This window comes from Orcinus orca, chromosome 16 (genome assembly GCF_937001465.1).
Source record: "Orcinus orca chromosome 16, mOrcOrc1.1, whole genome shotgun sequence".
NCBI lineage: Eukaryota > Metazoa > Chordata > Mammalia > Artiodactyla > Delphinidae > Orcinus > Orcinus orca.
Window position 1 is genome coordinate 51,837,831 of NC_064574.1, and position 15,500 is coordinate 51,853,330.

Sequence of the window (15,500 nt, forward strand, 5' to 3'; positions counted from 1 at the left end):
AATGAAAAGCCACTTCATATCCATTAGCATGGTTGTAATCAGAAAGACAGATAATAACAACTGTTGACAGGGATGTGGAGAAATTGGAACCCTCACACACTGCTGGTGGGAATGTAAAATAGAGTAGACCCTGTGGAAGACAATCTAGCAATTCCTCAAATGGTTAAACATCGACCCAGCAAATCCAATTCCAGGTGTATACCCAAAAGAATTGAAAACATCTGTCCACACAAATTTGCACATAATGTTCACAGAAGTATTAGTCATAGTAGCCAAAAAGTGGAAACAATGCAAACGTCAGTCAACAGATGAATGGATAAACAAATTGGGGTATATCCATACAGTGCAATACTATTTGACGATAAAAATAATGAAATACTACTGGCATGCTACAACATGGATGGACTCTGAAAACACTAGGCTAAGTGAAAGAAGCCACACACAAAAGATATATGATTGTATGATTCCATTTAAATGAAATGTCCAGAATATGCAAATCTATAGAGACAGAAAGATTAATAGTTGCTTAGTGTGGGAGGATGGGGGACTTGGGGGTGATCGCTAAAGGTTTCTTTTGGAGTGATGAAATTGTTCTAAAACTGAGTGTGGTGATGTCCGCATCTCTGTGAATCTATTAAAAACCATTCAATTGGTACACTTTAAATGGGTGAACTGTATGGTATGTGAGTTATATCCAATAAATCTGTTACCAAAAGATACAATAATAAACCCTTTATGTGTTAGCATAACATATTTTTATGAAAATCACTATATTTTCCAAATCAAAGAAATTTTATAAGAATGGCGTTGTTCTTTTTTTTTTTTTTTTTTTTTTTTGCAAATCTCTTTAATGTAGGCTTAATGGAGGACTACAGGTTCTCATCTGTGCTTTGGCATTCAACCTGTTACACGTCATGTAACCTTTGGAATATCCCACAGGGACTTCCAGGAACCCCAGACTACACTTTGAGGACCATTTGCCTACTGTAAAATTCATATTTTTCCTCTTGTAATTAATAAATGTATTGTGGGGAAATATGTACTTTGGGAATATGTAAATACTAGTTCCTTGTTAAACTTCCACCCTCCGGTCTTAGCGGCCATTGATAATTTTTGCCCGAATCAATTATTACTTACGATGGTCGCCAAAGGGTGATTTTCCGCATCCTTCCTTCTGCATTTATTAGCTGGCATTCTACTGTAAGAGCTTTCCCATCTCCCCATTTACTTACTTACATCACTATCGATCATGGCTTCTTATTTTACTCAGTTATAATCTGTTATTATCATTATTTAGTTTGAATCAAATTGACCCAGCTTTGGGGTAGGTCATTTTAAAGTTTCTGTGAAGTCCACAGGAAATTTCCTTCCGCTGGCTAACGAAAGTGACGGGCCTAATGATGCATTTAAATGACCGCTTCCGTAGTAAGTCAGAAAGAGAAAAACAAATATCGTATATTAACGCATATACGTGGAACCTAGAAAAATGGCACAGATGAAACGGTTTGCCCGGCAGAAATAGAGACATAGGTGTCGAGAACAAACGTATGGACACCAAGGGGAGGAAGTGGCAGAGGGGTGGTGGAGTGGTGGTGGTGAGATGAATTGAGAGATTGGGATTGACATATATACACTAATATGTATAAAACAGATAACTAATAAGAACCTGCTGTATAAAAAATAAATAAAATAAAAAATTTTTAATGACCGCTTCCGGGCTTCCCTGGTGGCGCAGTGGTTGAGGGTCCGCCTGCCGATGCAGGGGACACGGGTTCGTGCCCCGGTCCGGGAAGATCCCACATGCCGCGGAGCGGCTAGGCTCGTGAGCCATGGCTGCTGAGCCCGTGCGTCCGGAGCCTATACTCCGCAACGGGAGAGGCCACAACAGTGAGAGGCCCGCGTACCGTAAAAAAAAAAAAAAAAAAGACCACTTCCGCTCAGTGAGCTCAGACTCAAATCCTGGATCAGGTCTGGGGTTCTCAAGCCCCCCAAATCTCTTCTTCTCTGAGGGTCCACCGCCCCGGAGGCGACCCCCCCACCCCCGCCGTCCAAGCCTCAGGTCAGATCAAAGCTCGGTCCCCGGCTGCCGCAGCCCAATCCTGGGCTTGCCCCGCCTCTTTCTCCAGCCCTGGCCCCGCCTCCCAGCGCCGATTGGTCCGGCCGCCAGCTAGGCACCGCGCACGGAAGACCCGGAGAAGTGGGGTTTGCCCAAAGAATGGGCTCCCCGAGGCCCCGCTGCGCATGCTTGCTAGGAACCCTCTAGTGCGCTCCTAGAGGCCGGCACCCCCGCGGGGCGGTGCGCGCTCCCTACGGCCAGCGGGGCAGCGCGCGCGGCACGGAGCTCGCTCCCGAGAGGGCAGGTGGGGGCGGGGAGTGGGCACCCGGGTTGCGGTGGCCGGAGGGGCCTGGGCCGCGAGGTCGGCGCCTGTGGCTGCGGCGGCCCGAGGCCAGAGGACCCGCCGCGGCTCGGTCTCCGGAGAGGGAGGGCCCCGCTGCCGTCGCCGCCCGGCCGGTGCCCGGTGAGGACGGGCCCCAGCGGGTCAGGGAGGGTCTCGGGTCACTCGGCGTGGCCGCGCCCCCAGCCGGGCTCTCCCGGGGGTCCCCAGGACTGCTGATGCTGCGGAGGGGGTTGTCCCCGGACTCTGCATCTCGGCGCTCAGGCCGCCTCCTTGTCCTTCACCTGCAATTCGCAGCCTCCCTTCTCCTCGTTCCTCCTCACCCCCCTCCACCCACCCGACCCCGGGACTGAGCCCTCACACCCCAAGTCAGGGAGCCCCACATGGGTTTGCCTTTCCTTTACCGCGTCCGCCCCACCCAGTACTGCCCGCGCCCTGGCATTCAACCCCAGCCCCATCCAGTCTTTGTGCCTCTGGAGGTCCCAGTGACCTTGCACTTTTTGCTGTCGTTACACCTACTTCCACTCCTGCATACCTAGATTACCTGTTGGGGCTTTCAAACTTTTTTGACTCAACCTACAGTGAGAAATATATTTTACACGCCTGTAGATGCAGATTACTGAGCGATAAGTTTAAAGGGAGATTTTTACCCCAATCTCACATGACGCAGCCAGATCTACTCTACGTGGGTTCTAATTCCAACCTATCCTATCCTGTCCTGTCCTGTCCTATTCTATTCTATTCTGTTCTGTTCTTTCCATTCCAAAAGTCTGTTGCTAACCCATTAAACTGATTTCAGGACCTAAAGAGTCTGACCACAGTTTGAAGCCCTTGCTTTAACGACCAGTCTTTTACTTCCGTTACCCCTTACCTTTGGAGGATGCAGAGGTCCAATAACAGATAATCATGTGTAAACTTAAATTCCAAAGAAAGGGTATATTTTTATTATTTTGACATTAATGCTTTTCGGGGCCAAAATCATCTCCAGGACTTGGTGCGATTCAGGCAGGTTTACCTTGTTCCTCTTCCCAAAAGCTCCTAGTCGGACTCGGGGAAGAGTTCGTATGTGGAGGCTAGATTATAGAGCGTTTATAATGGAGACGGACACTACTTTTATCGGAGAGGGAAATGTTTCAGCTTTAGGAACTCAGCACTGCGTAGGGAGAATCGGAACAGCTGGATGCCGGGCAGAAAAGCCATTTAGGAGGTGGTGGGTATCAAAGCCTTGAGGTAATGTGGGGTGGGAAGGCGTGGAAGATGGTGTGACCAGGTGCCCAGAGATGTGAGGACGAATTAGGCCTGATATGGGAGGCATGGAAATAGCCATGATTGTGCTCTAGGGGCGTTGGGGGATCTGGGGCTGGGAGTACTATTAGCTGGAATCTCCCTTTCTGTGTCCTCTGCCTCTAAGTTGCTTTGGAGCAGTGGTTCTCAAGCGACATGCAGCAATGTTGGTTGTCAGGATTTGGTGGCTGCTACTGGCATCTCGCAGGCAGAGGCCAGGGATGCTGCTAAACATCCTTCATTTCACAGGACAACCCCCCACAACAAAGAATTATCTGGTGCAAAATGTCAGTGGTGCCAAGGTTGAGAAGCCCTGCTTTGGAATAGAATTATTATTTTATTTTATTTTATTTATTTATTTTTGTCTGCCTTCGGTCTTCATTGCTGCGGGCGGGCTTTCTCTAGTTGTGGTGAGCGGGGGCTACTCTTTGTTGCGGTGCGCGGGCTTCTCATTGCAGTGGCTTCTCTTGTTTTGGAGCACTGGCTCTAGGCACGCGGGTTCAGTAGTTGTGGCTTGCAGGCTCTAGAGCGCAGGCTCAGTAGTTGTGGCGCACGGGCTTAGTTGCTCCGCGGCATGTGGGATCTTCCTGGACCAGGGCTCAAACCCTGTCCCCTGCACTGGCAGGCAGATTCCTAACCACTGCACCACCAGGAAAGTCCCTGGAATAGAATTCTTAATCTTTAGGGAGATCACTGCCACCTTCACCTCTCCCAGGACTAATGCCTGTATGCACACTCAGAGACTTTGCACATAATGGTAGGAGGGTCCATGAGCCAATCAGTGTGCACCTCTAATTTTCATAGCTTGCTGGGGGTGGGGGGCGGGGCAGCTTTTGGAATCATCCAGGAGCTTTTTCAAACATCAGGATATTCGCTCCTCCCCGTTCCACTATTCAGAACCTCTGCTGGGCCTGGACAAAGTACTCCTTGTTCTTACATGATGATTCACAGTTTATGGAAGAATTTCACATACAGTATCTCATTTGCCACTTTTCCTGTTTCACAGATGAAATCAGCCCAGAGAAGTGATGGGATTTGCCCCAGGTCTCCCACCCAGCAAGTCAGCGCTAACGACGGGTGTTGGCGGACAGTGATGGTGGTTCTCACTCTTGTGTATGAAGGTAATTCTGTTGATCCGCCATCAGCTGCTGAGCGAGGCTCTGCCTTTCAGGATCTTAGGGCTTGGACCCACTGGTGTCTGAGAGGCACCTAACAATTTGTAATATTGTGTGTGTCTTGGGTGTTGGGTTTATTTGAGCAGGCAGTCTGAGTATTGCACTCAGATTGCTCTGTACCTCAATTTTGGGGGAGGGGAAACAGCATAAGAGAATGACCAACTGTAAACTGTGAGGCTCTCCTACTTTCCATTTACATCTGCCTGACTTAAAAATATTCTAGCCAACTCAATAAATCTTTACTGAGTAAAAATGGAATATTATGAAAAAACACATTAGGGCCCAAGTATTTACCTCAAAACAATGATCATCCAAAAATTAAAAAATACATTTAAATCCACCTAGAACAAATATATAAATTTATTGCAAATAGAAGTTTCATAAAATAATGCTCATTTCTGTTACACACAATGCAGATTGGTTATTTCCTATGTAATTTTTGAAATTGCTGCCTGGAACCCAAAGATTATAAGAGCAATGACCAGGGAGATTTGAAAAGCAGAGGCTTAGACCAAAACAAAGAAAATAAAACTCTTTCATACAGATACTAAATGAACACGTGTGTAAGCTTTTACTTAACTCATCAATCAAGGAAGCAGTAAGATCTTACAACCAGTTTGCAGGAGACTCCAAAAAAGATTCTGGAAGACTGTAGATTAGGAATATTGACATGAATGTGCAAATGGAGGCAAAACCAGAGAAGTTACTTACTTATCTGTATTTATTTACATGGCAAGAAAGAGAGAACGTGTCTACAGAATAGAATTATTTTACCTTGTTCCGTTATCTGTGCAGAGCTGCAGAAGTAGCTCAAAGGCAGCAACAGGCTAGAATCGTATAACCTGAAAGGCTGTGTTCTAGACAAAACCCAGTTCTCCATTGAAGCACAAATTTTCCCTATGGCCTCATAATCTCAATGAAAGATATTTTTTGCATGAAATAAGGCTGGTCCAGTAAGATTGGGCCTGATTATTTACATAGGTGCGGCAGGCATGCTAATTCACCTCGTAGGCCATCTTGAGTTTGTTTTGCTGGAAGTCTCTGTGAGGAACCTCAGATTGGATTTCTAAAAGTCTGGTATTTGTTATCCCAAGGTACTAAAGCCATGCCCAACGAGCTTTCTCCCCCAGATTTCACCTGTACTACTTAAAATTTGGACAAATTCCACTCTTCTTGAGGTCCCCAAAATATCTTAAGGTGTCTGAAACTTGTTAAATTGTTATTAAAGGATCATTTAAAAAGATGCAATCATGACTCTCCCACCGATATAAAATAAACAAATGTTAATGATTCTGTTTAATGCATTAATGAGGGAACCTGTACAATGTGACAGATTAAACGAGGTAATGTATGTGAAACACTTCATGTGTTGCCCTGCATAAAGAAAACCTCAAATCCTTATTAAGTTGGTCACTTAGCCTCTGGCCACCTAACCTCAAGGGCATCTATTCCAGTGTTTCTCAAAGCCAAGTCCATGACCCACCAGAACCAGGGTCTCAGGGGGTACTTGTTAAAAATCCAGATTCTTGAATTTTGCTCCAGACTCACCATCAGAATTTTGGATGGGAAATCCAGGCATCTGATTTTTTTTTTTTAATATCAGAGAAAGGGTTATTGCAGGGCCAAGCAAGGAGAATGGGTGGCTTGTGCTCAAAACCCCCAAACTTCCGATGATTTTCAGGGAAAAGTTTTTATAGGCAAAATTTGGGGTGAGGCTGCAGGGTATGTGATTTTCTTCTGGTTGATTGGTGGGGAGGTAACAGGGAGGGGCTCCAGGAATCCTGTGCTCTAAGCATCTGCATTTTTACCAAGTGCCCCGAGTAATTCTTATGGAGACCAGAATTACGTATACAAATAATTGAAATAAAAGCTTCATGAAAACTGTACTTAACCTCAGTATATGGGTGCACTCTTTCTGTTCTGTTTTATTTTTCAAGCGCTGCTTTTAAGCAGGTTTCTCAACCTTGACCCTGATGCTATTTTAGACCAAATCCTTCCTGGGGAGAGTGGGGGTGGGGGGCTGCCCTGGGCACTGTGGGATGTTGAGCAGCATCCTTGGCTCCCACCTACCAGATGCCAGTAGCCTGCCCCACCCCCTAGTTATGACAACCAAAAATGTCTCCTGACCTGGCCAGATGTCACCTGGTGGGCAGATCACCATGACTAAGAACCACCAGTCTTAACCTACGGCGTTGATTCCTATGGGTTGGAATCCTCAAATTGAAAAGAACCATTTTAACTTATATTAAGAGTTTAGGCCCTGAAAACAGACACAGGAGTTTTGAATGCTGACTCTGTCCTTTAGTGGCCTGGCTCTCGGTCACAGGAATCTAAGAGTGAGCCTTAGTTTCCTCCTCTGTGAATGAAACAACAGCAGGCCTAATGGATGAGGGTATTTGGGAGATAAAATGGAATAAAGCATGCAAAGCCCTCGCCTAGTGCCAGGCACCTCATTGGTATTTGGTGAACATGAAATGTGTGATCACAGTCCTTCGGACTCTTGAAGCATGTGTGATCAGAAACCATCTGGGAAAACAGAAACTACCGTAAGGTTTCACTGGGAATTTCATTGCTCTCCCTGGTGGTGGAAGAGCTGAGAAGCCACATGGGAAATGGTGAGCGACCCAGGGATTAGCAGTGGTGGGATGCCACCCCCACAGCGAGGCCGGCAGAGCAGCCAGGGTGGCAGGCGGGACCCAGCAGAGCTGGAGCAGCCACCCCAGGCAGGTCGCTTCAGGGACACCCTCCAGTCTCCCATGGTGCCTCCGGTTGGCCAGATCAGCTGGAAGCCACAGTGCTAAGCCATAACATAGCTGGTTTGTAGGGCTGATCAATGCAGCTCTGAAGGCCTGACTCTCACTACCCGTATGGTCCTGGGCCACTCGCTTCAGGCCCGAGCCTCAGTTTCCCCAGAAACAGAGCGGGGATGATGGTGAAGGGAGATTGTTGGGTCCCCATACTTGAGGTACACGTGATGTTATAGGATTTTTGTTCCTGGCTCAGGTGCCAGCTTGAGGACCAACCACATGGCTCTGGGTCAGAGAGTATCCCTTTTGTGTCCCCTCCTCTCCTCCCCCACCCTTCCACCCAGGAGGCCTATGGGTCATTTATTTTCTCTGTCAACTTCCATTGTGTCTGTAAGTTTGAAACTTGGGTTTTCAAAATCCTTTTATTTTGAGTTAATTTTAGACTTTTTTAAAAATTGCAAAAAAAAGTACAAAGAATTTTCCTATACTCATCACCCAGTCTCCCTGAATGTCAGCATCTTACCTAACATTGTGCAGTGAGCAAATCTGGGAAATCCCCGTTGGTACAAAACCATTAACCTAAACTATTGACCGTATGCAAATTTCACCAGCTTTTCCCCTAATGTCCTTTTTCTTTTCCGAAATCCCATGTTGCATTTTGTCCTTGTGTCTCCTTAGTCTCCTCCAGTCTGTGACAGGCCCTCAGCCTTTCCTTGTCCAAGATGACCTTGACATTTTCAAAGTGTCCTGGTCAGTTGTTTTGTAGAATGTCCCTCCATGTGGCTTGGGGGTGCCACATGGGGGTGTGCGTTCTGGGCAGGAATATCACAGAGGTGATGCTGTGCCCTCCTTGGTGCATCTTATCCAGGAGGTCATGGTGTTGATGTGTTTTATTACTGGTGAAGTTGACCTTGAGCACTTAAGGCTGTGTATGCGAGATTTCTCCCCTGTCAAGTCATTATCTTTCCCTTTGTGGTTAATAAATATCTTGGGGGAAAGGTCTTTGAGGCCATGCAAGGCCTACAACACAGACTGCAAGGTACTTGATTTTCACTTGTTTTTCTGTCCCATTATCTATATTAGTCTTTTTTTTTTAAATTTCTTTGGATTTTATTTTATTTTAATTTTTTTTGGTGGTACACGGGCCTCTCACTGCTGTGGCCTCTCCCGTTGCGGAGCACAGGCTCTGGACGCGCAGGCTCAGCGGCCATGGCTCACGGGCCCAGCCGCTCTGCAGAACGTGGGATCTTCCCAGACCAGGGCATGAACCCGTGTCCCCTGCATCGGCGGGTGGACCCCCAACCACTGTGCCACCAGGGAAGCCCTGGATTTTATTTTATTATTTTATTTTATTTTTTGGCTGCACTGTGCAGCATGTGGGATCTGAGTTCCCTAACCAGGGATCAAACCCATGCCCCCCTGCATCGGAAGGGTGGAGTCTTAACCATTGGACCATCAGGGAAGTCCCCTGTCTATATTACTCTTTATTTTCCTGTATGACACATCTTGCATAGGACTGGAATCCCTACTTTTCCTGAGAGTTATGGAGTTAAAGAAAAAAATTACCAAGCAAGGAGATGCAGCTTATCTTTAAAGTGTTTACTATTTTCCCACTGTAAAGTGTTCATGCACCTTGTAAACAATTTTGAGAAAACAAAAGAAATTTAAGGGAAAAAATTAATTGCTTTCCTTACTAGTTTTAACATTTTGAGATATTTCCTCCCAGTTATTTAAGGTTTTTTTAAAGTCACAAATACATACAATAAAGTTAGTCAATAAACAACAAATGTGACCAGACTTGAGACTTGAGTTGAGACAGAAGAAATGAAGTGGATTGAGGTCTAGAGGCAGTGTCATGGTCTAAGGAATATTTTGGTTTTTTTTTTTTTTAAACCTTAGCTTAGAAAACATAGTCTTCGCCGATATGTTAACTGGATTTTGCTTTCTACGTAATATATTTTGTAAATACAAACGTTTTCAGAAGTCTTCCTGAATTATTTGTCTGATATGGAAAAACTCCCAAATTCTAGTTTTTAAACGTTGTGATACATCTAATTCTACCAAGGATGCTTTACGTGCATTTCAAGGAGCAAGATTGCCATCTTGTGGTCATCTTTTGGTATTACTGAGGATTTAGATTTGTGTTCATGTTAGGGGCCTGCGTTAGGTAATGCTTTGGTCCTTCACAAGGGCTCCATCTGGTCTGCAGGTGCGGGCTTCCCACTCAAAAGAGGAATAAAATAGCAAACATGTTGAACACATGTGTGTGCAACAGAAAATTACGTGTATATTAAAGGCACTAATACAAGAATGGAAACAGCTGTGCATTTGAGTGGCAGGCTCGTGGGTGATTTATGAGTGTCAGTTCTCAACATTTTAAAATGTTTTCTATGTAGTTTTTACAATATGATCTTAGCAACTTACAAAATATCTCAGTATATAGTCCATGCCACCCCTCTCCTTTGGTGAGGAAACCAGGCCCAGGAGTGAGAAGCCTGTTTCTGATGGAGAAAACTGTTTTTTATCCAAGTGACCCTGGGGACATGAGTCATACCTATGAGGATTTTTTGTTTGTTTGTTTGTTTGAGATCTTAGTTCCCTGATCAGGGATTGAGCCTGGACCCTGGCAGTGAAAGCACCAAGTCTTTTAACCACTGGACCACCGGGGGATTCCCTATAAGGTTTTTTGGGGGTTTTTTTTGCGGTACGCGGGCCTCTCACTGCTGTGGCCTCTCCTGTTGCGGAGCACAGGCTCTGGACGCGCAGGCCCAGCGGCCATGGCTCACAGGCCCAGCCGCTCCGCGACATGTGGGATCTTCCCGGACCAGGGCACGAACCCGTGTCCCCTGCATCGGCAGGCAGACTCTCAACCACTGCACCACCAGGGAAGCCCTTATAAGGTTTTTTTTAAACAACCTTATTAAGATATGATTCACATAGCATGCAATTCCCCCAACTAAAGTGTATAATTCAATGTTTTATTGTATTCACAGCCAATTTTATAACATTTTCATTACCCCAAGAAGAAACTCTGCACGCCTTAGTATCACTCCCTAATCTCCTCCTCCCTCCCCTCCAGCCCCTGACAACCACTAATCTACTTTCTGTCCCTATGGATTTGCCTCTACTGGACATCTCACTTAAATGGAATTATACCACATGCTGACTTTAGTGTCTGGCACCTTTCACTGAGCCGCACTGTCTTCAAGGTTCATCCACATGGTAACATGTATCAGAACTTCATTCATTTTTATGGCTGAATAAATTCCACTGCATGGATAGACCACATACAGGCCAGAGCAGGTATTTCAGAGGGAAACACGGATTATGGATTGACCCAGCAGGTGCTGATCCTGCACGGTGGCCCAACAGGAGAGTGGTGTTTGCAGAGTTGGGGGGCAGCTGCCAGGCGGCCTGGGTGAGAAGGAAGGGGTATGGACTGTTCCTGCAAAGTCTAACTGTTGAGGGAAAGAGAGAGTCTTGTGAGGTTTTGTTTTAGGATATAGGAGACCTAAGAAGATTAGGACCTGAGAACTCTAAATGCAAAGACCCAGAGGAGGCAGGGAGGTTTGGAGACCAGAGAGAGCAGGATATGAATGATGGAGAAAGGGCCCCCGGGGGGTGGAGTGCCAAGGGAACTGGACGGGACACTTCATTTACCAAATCAGGATAAAAATTGTATGCTGTCTTTATCCAGGCAGTGATGATGAGTCATTAGAGCTTAGGCAGCATCCATCCTCAGTGGATAAATTGTGAAAGAGAGAGAAATTGTAAAATTCAGAATCATGGAGGGATAACTTTAGTTAATCAGAAATCTGCATTGTATGGAGAACCTCATTCACCAGTATGGTAGGTGGAGCATTACTATGTATGGTTTGTTATAGTTGGGTTTTTTTGGGGTTTTTTGTTTTTGTTTTTTTGCGTGTCTGTTAAAATATACCTTACAAAAATGTACTACTTTGATCATTTTTTTAAAAAAATTTTGGAGTATAGTTCCTTTACAATATTGTGTTAGTTTCTACTGTACAGCAAAGTGAATCAACTATACGTATACATATATCCCCTCTTCTTTGGATTTCCTTTCCATTTAGGTCACCACAGAGCACTGAGTAGAGTTCCCTGAGCTATACAGTAGGTGCTCATTAGTTATCTATTTTATACATAGTATCAATAGTGTATATATGTCAATCCCAATCCCCCAATTCATCCCAACCCCCACTTTAATCATTTTTAAGTGTACAGTTCAGTGGCATTAAATACATTTGCACTGTTGTGCAACCATCACCACCATCCATCTCCAGAACTTTTTCATCTTCCCAAACTGAAACGCTCCCCACTAAACACTAACTCCCCATTTCCAGTCCCCCCAGCCCCTGGCAACTACCATTTGACTTTCTGTTTCTATGAATTTGACTACTCTAGGTACAACATATACGTGGAATCATACAGCATTTGTCCTTTTATGTCTGGCTTATTTCATGTTACAGACTTTTTAAATAAGTAATTCTCATTTGCTATCCTTTATACTTAATATTTTTATTCCTTTCACTGGGTTACCAGCCCTTTAAATGTGATAATCTGAGGGATTTAAAATTTGTGTAGCATGGCCCCTAGAGTTCAAGCGTTCAAAAGCACTTTGATATTGGATATTTCACAACCATTAGTATTAATTCATCTGTCAAAAAGCCAAAACTGACTAGGTTCAGTCACTTGCCAAGAATATCAGTTACTGCTGCATAACAAATGAGCCCTGATCTTACTGGCTTAAAATAACAGTAGTTTATTATTGATCAGGGTTCCATGGGGTGCCTGGGCTTGTTTCCCCAGGCTCCTTCTTGTGGCTACACAGAGCTAGAGGGTCTGCTGGACTGGACACTGGAAATGGCCTCCCTCCATGCCTGGCAGTGCCTCCATCCCTTGCATGTGGCCCTTCATACAGCTTCCTTCTCTGGCAGTCTCAGGGCCCCTGTCCATGAGGGTGAGGGCATCCAAACCCCCACAGCGAGCTTCTGCCACTCTCTATTGGCTACGGCAAGTGACCAATGTGGGCTGGAGACCAGTCCAGATTCAAGACCACATGGCAAAGGGGCCTGCATACCTTATGGGAGGATCTGTGGTCATTAAACAGTCTACACTTTAAGGCCCTTTAATGGTTGAGAATGGGAACCGTCAATCGAATCGAAATTCAAGCCCACTGGCAAGGAGCCAAGCCTATCCACAGTCTGTAGTCAGTCACAGTTCAAGGTCTTTTGTTGCGCTGGAACTTGTTCCATATCCTTTGAGGTACAGAGATTTTAGTTGAGAGAATTACACTGACTCGGGGTACACATGACTCTGGGTACAGTTTCACGGGAATGTGGGGGTTCTCTGTCATGCCAACCCCCAGTGGCCTGAAGGAGGCCGGGCTTCGGCATGTGATCGCTTGAGACTGAGGCCATTGGTGTGTCGGGGTCCCTGCAGCCTCAACTCCTGTCCCTCTGCACGGCGGGGACCAACCGCATGGTCCTGTAGGAACATGCATGCTGGGTGGACAGTGACCGCAACGTTTTGGGGGCCTGAGTTGTCTGAAAGGCCTGTGGAAGGGAGGTCCAGTTTCTCTGCGCCCTCCCGCCCCGTTGAGGAGAGGACGCCGGGTGGAGACCAAGTTCATTCGCCCGGCAACCCGGAGCGCGCAAGCCCCGGAGGCGGGCTGCCGGCGGAGGGACGTGGGCAGAGACCAATCAGCGAGCGGGGGCGGGGGGCGTGGCTTCCCGCGTAACCCTTTCCCGCCCGAGCGGCTCTGCACGCGGAGGCGCCGGCGCTGTCTTGCTGCGGCCGGTCCCCATGTACCCGCAAGTCCCCAGTACCACTACATCGCCCTGTGGGGCGGGATGGGCAGAGCGGGGAGGACTGCACAGGAGGAGCAGGGGTTGGCTTGTCCGGGGGCCGGAGGAGGATGACGCTGGAGGACAGACCTGGCCGGGTACTCCCAGTCCTGTGTCCCGTTACCTGTTATCCGGATTTCCTAGAGTCTCGCCCCTCAGGACAGGGCTTTGGTGCTGCCCGGGGCTGGGCGTGCAGGCGGTTTGGGAGAGGTTGTAGGGGACACGGCGCCCCCTGCACCGTCGGCCTTGGCTCCGTCTCCACGGGGACCCAGGAGCCCCGCGCTTGGGCTGACAGGCCTTGGGGAACTGAATGTGGGCCCCAGACCAGGAAATGGCGGAGCAGGAATGGGGGACCCAGGTATTAGAACCGTAGAGCTTGGGATGGGGATGACAGCTCACAGGTGGGGAAGCTGAAACGTGCTGGGAGGCCGCATCCTGTTTCTGGGCTAGTACTGATAGATGGGAAAGACCCTGACATGCACCCACCACCCAGTCCCCCAGGAAGACAAAACGGCCACTTATGCCCCCACACTGATGCCCCAGGGCCCCGGTCTCCAGGCCAGCCCTGCCTGTCATCCATCCTTTCTGCTTCTCCAGACCAGAAGCCAAGGAGCCCTCAGTGACCACGGATTCTCTGGACACCTCCACAGCCCTGTCCCCACTCAGCTGAGGCAGAGCCAGCACCAGCTCAGACACAAGGTCGCTGCCCTTGTGGGGCCCTGGTGTCCCCTAGCACTGGGTGCCCCGGGGCCTCTTGCCTGGGATGGGGGATGGATCTAGTTGTGAATCCAGAGAGTCCCTCCTCCCAGGGCCAGGCTCCTCCTTTGGGGTCTGCAGAGTGCCAGCAGGGGCCCAGCCCATGCTCCCAGTGACACAGTGTCAGGGTGAAGGGCACCAGGCATTCTGGGAGGGTTGGTGACCTGAACTCATGTCCCCAAAGTGCTTTTCCCCAACGCCTGGTGCTCAGGAAGACCGGTTCCTGTTATCCTGGATGAGGTACCCCAGGTGCTGTACGGGCGGGCTCTGGACCCACCTTTACTGGACTCCCAGCTCTGCCTTCATGGCTGCATGCCTCAGTGTCCTCATCTGTAACCTGGGTCAATGAGAAAGATCAACTTTCATAACATGGGGGCTGAAGGTTAAATGGAAACACCTGTGGAAGCACTTCACCGTGTGCTCAGCACCTGTGGGCCTGGATTCCTAGTAACTCACAGCTGTCAGCACCTTGGTCACCCCAGTAGCCCCTTGAGAGCCCTGTTTTGGGCACATTTTGTAGATGGGAAAGTGAGGTTTGGCTGGGAGAGGTGACGGACCCAAGGCTACCAAGAGAGCAGAAGCACCAGCCCAGGGTTCTCTGGCTCCATTCAGGTCCTTTCCTGGGGGCACCGAGGCAGCCCCATCTGCCCCAACCTCCAGCCCAGATTCTTCCTGAACCCAGGTCCAAGGGCACCTCCACTAATGGGATTTTGCCTCCTGCCTTAGGACGGAGCCCTTGAACTGCTGGGTTCCTTCCAGGGAGGTGGAGGAGAAATCCATCTGCTGGGGCCTGAGCGTGGCCTGGGGGCCAGGCCATCGGTCCCAGAATGCCCCTGCCCGAGCCCAGTGAGCAGGAGGGCGAGAGCGTGAAGGCCGGCCAGGAGCCCTCCCCTGAGTCCCCTGAGCTGGGCACAGATGTCGTCCCCGCAGCCCCCACGAAGCCCACGGAGTTCTCCGAACTGGTCCTACTGACAGCCTCCACTGAGAATGGGGATGGAGTGGACTCCCAGCCCAAAGCAGTGCACTGTGTCCTGTCCTTGGAGATGTCTGGCCCTGACACCCTGGCTGGGACCCCCCAGATCCTGCCAGTAGAGGAACAGCAGGGGGCAGTCCAACCAAGCCCCCAGGCCCAGGAACTGAAACACAGCAAGCCAGACACAGGTGAGTTCCGGGCCAGCTGCCCCTGTCTGGCCACTTTTGTGGCCCTGCATGCTCAGACTTGGGCTTCGCATACTCCCCTTTCCAGTGAGGTGACCTTAGCCATCTCTTCCCTGCTCT

General features: G+C 48.3%; 1 protein-coding gene across 6 annotated transcripts in view; it reads left to right on the plus strand.

Moving 5' to 3' along the window:
• FLYWCH1 (FLYWCH-type zinc finger 1) overlaps nucleotides 1-15,500 on the plus strand; it is a 45,774-nt gene that overhangs the window by 13,690 nt on the left and 16,584 nt on the right. For 2 of the 6 annotated variants that reach the window (XM_049699417.1, XM_049699418.1), the window contains exon 2: nucleotides 14,949-15,383. In XM_049699417.1, coding sequence (XP_049555374.1) covers nucleotides 15,050-15,383 — 334 coding nt within the window. In that variant the 5' untranslated portion in view covers nucleotides 14,949-15,049. The other 4 variants (XM_033429046.2, XM_049699416.1, XM_033429045.2 and 1 more) reach the window with 4 other exon arrangements.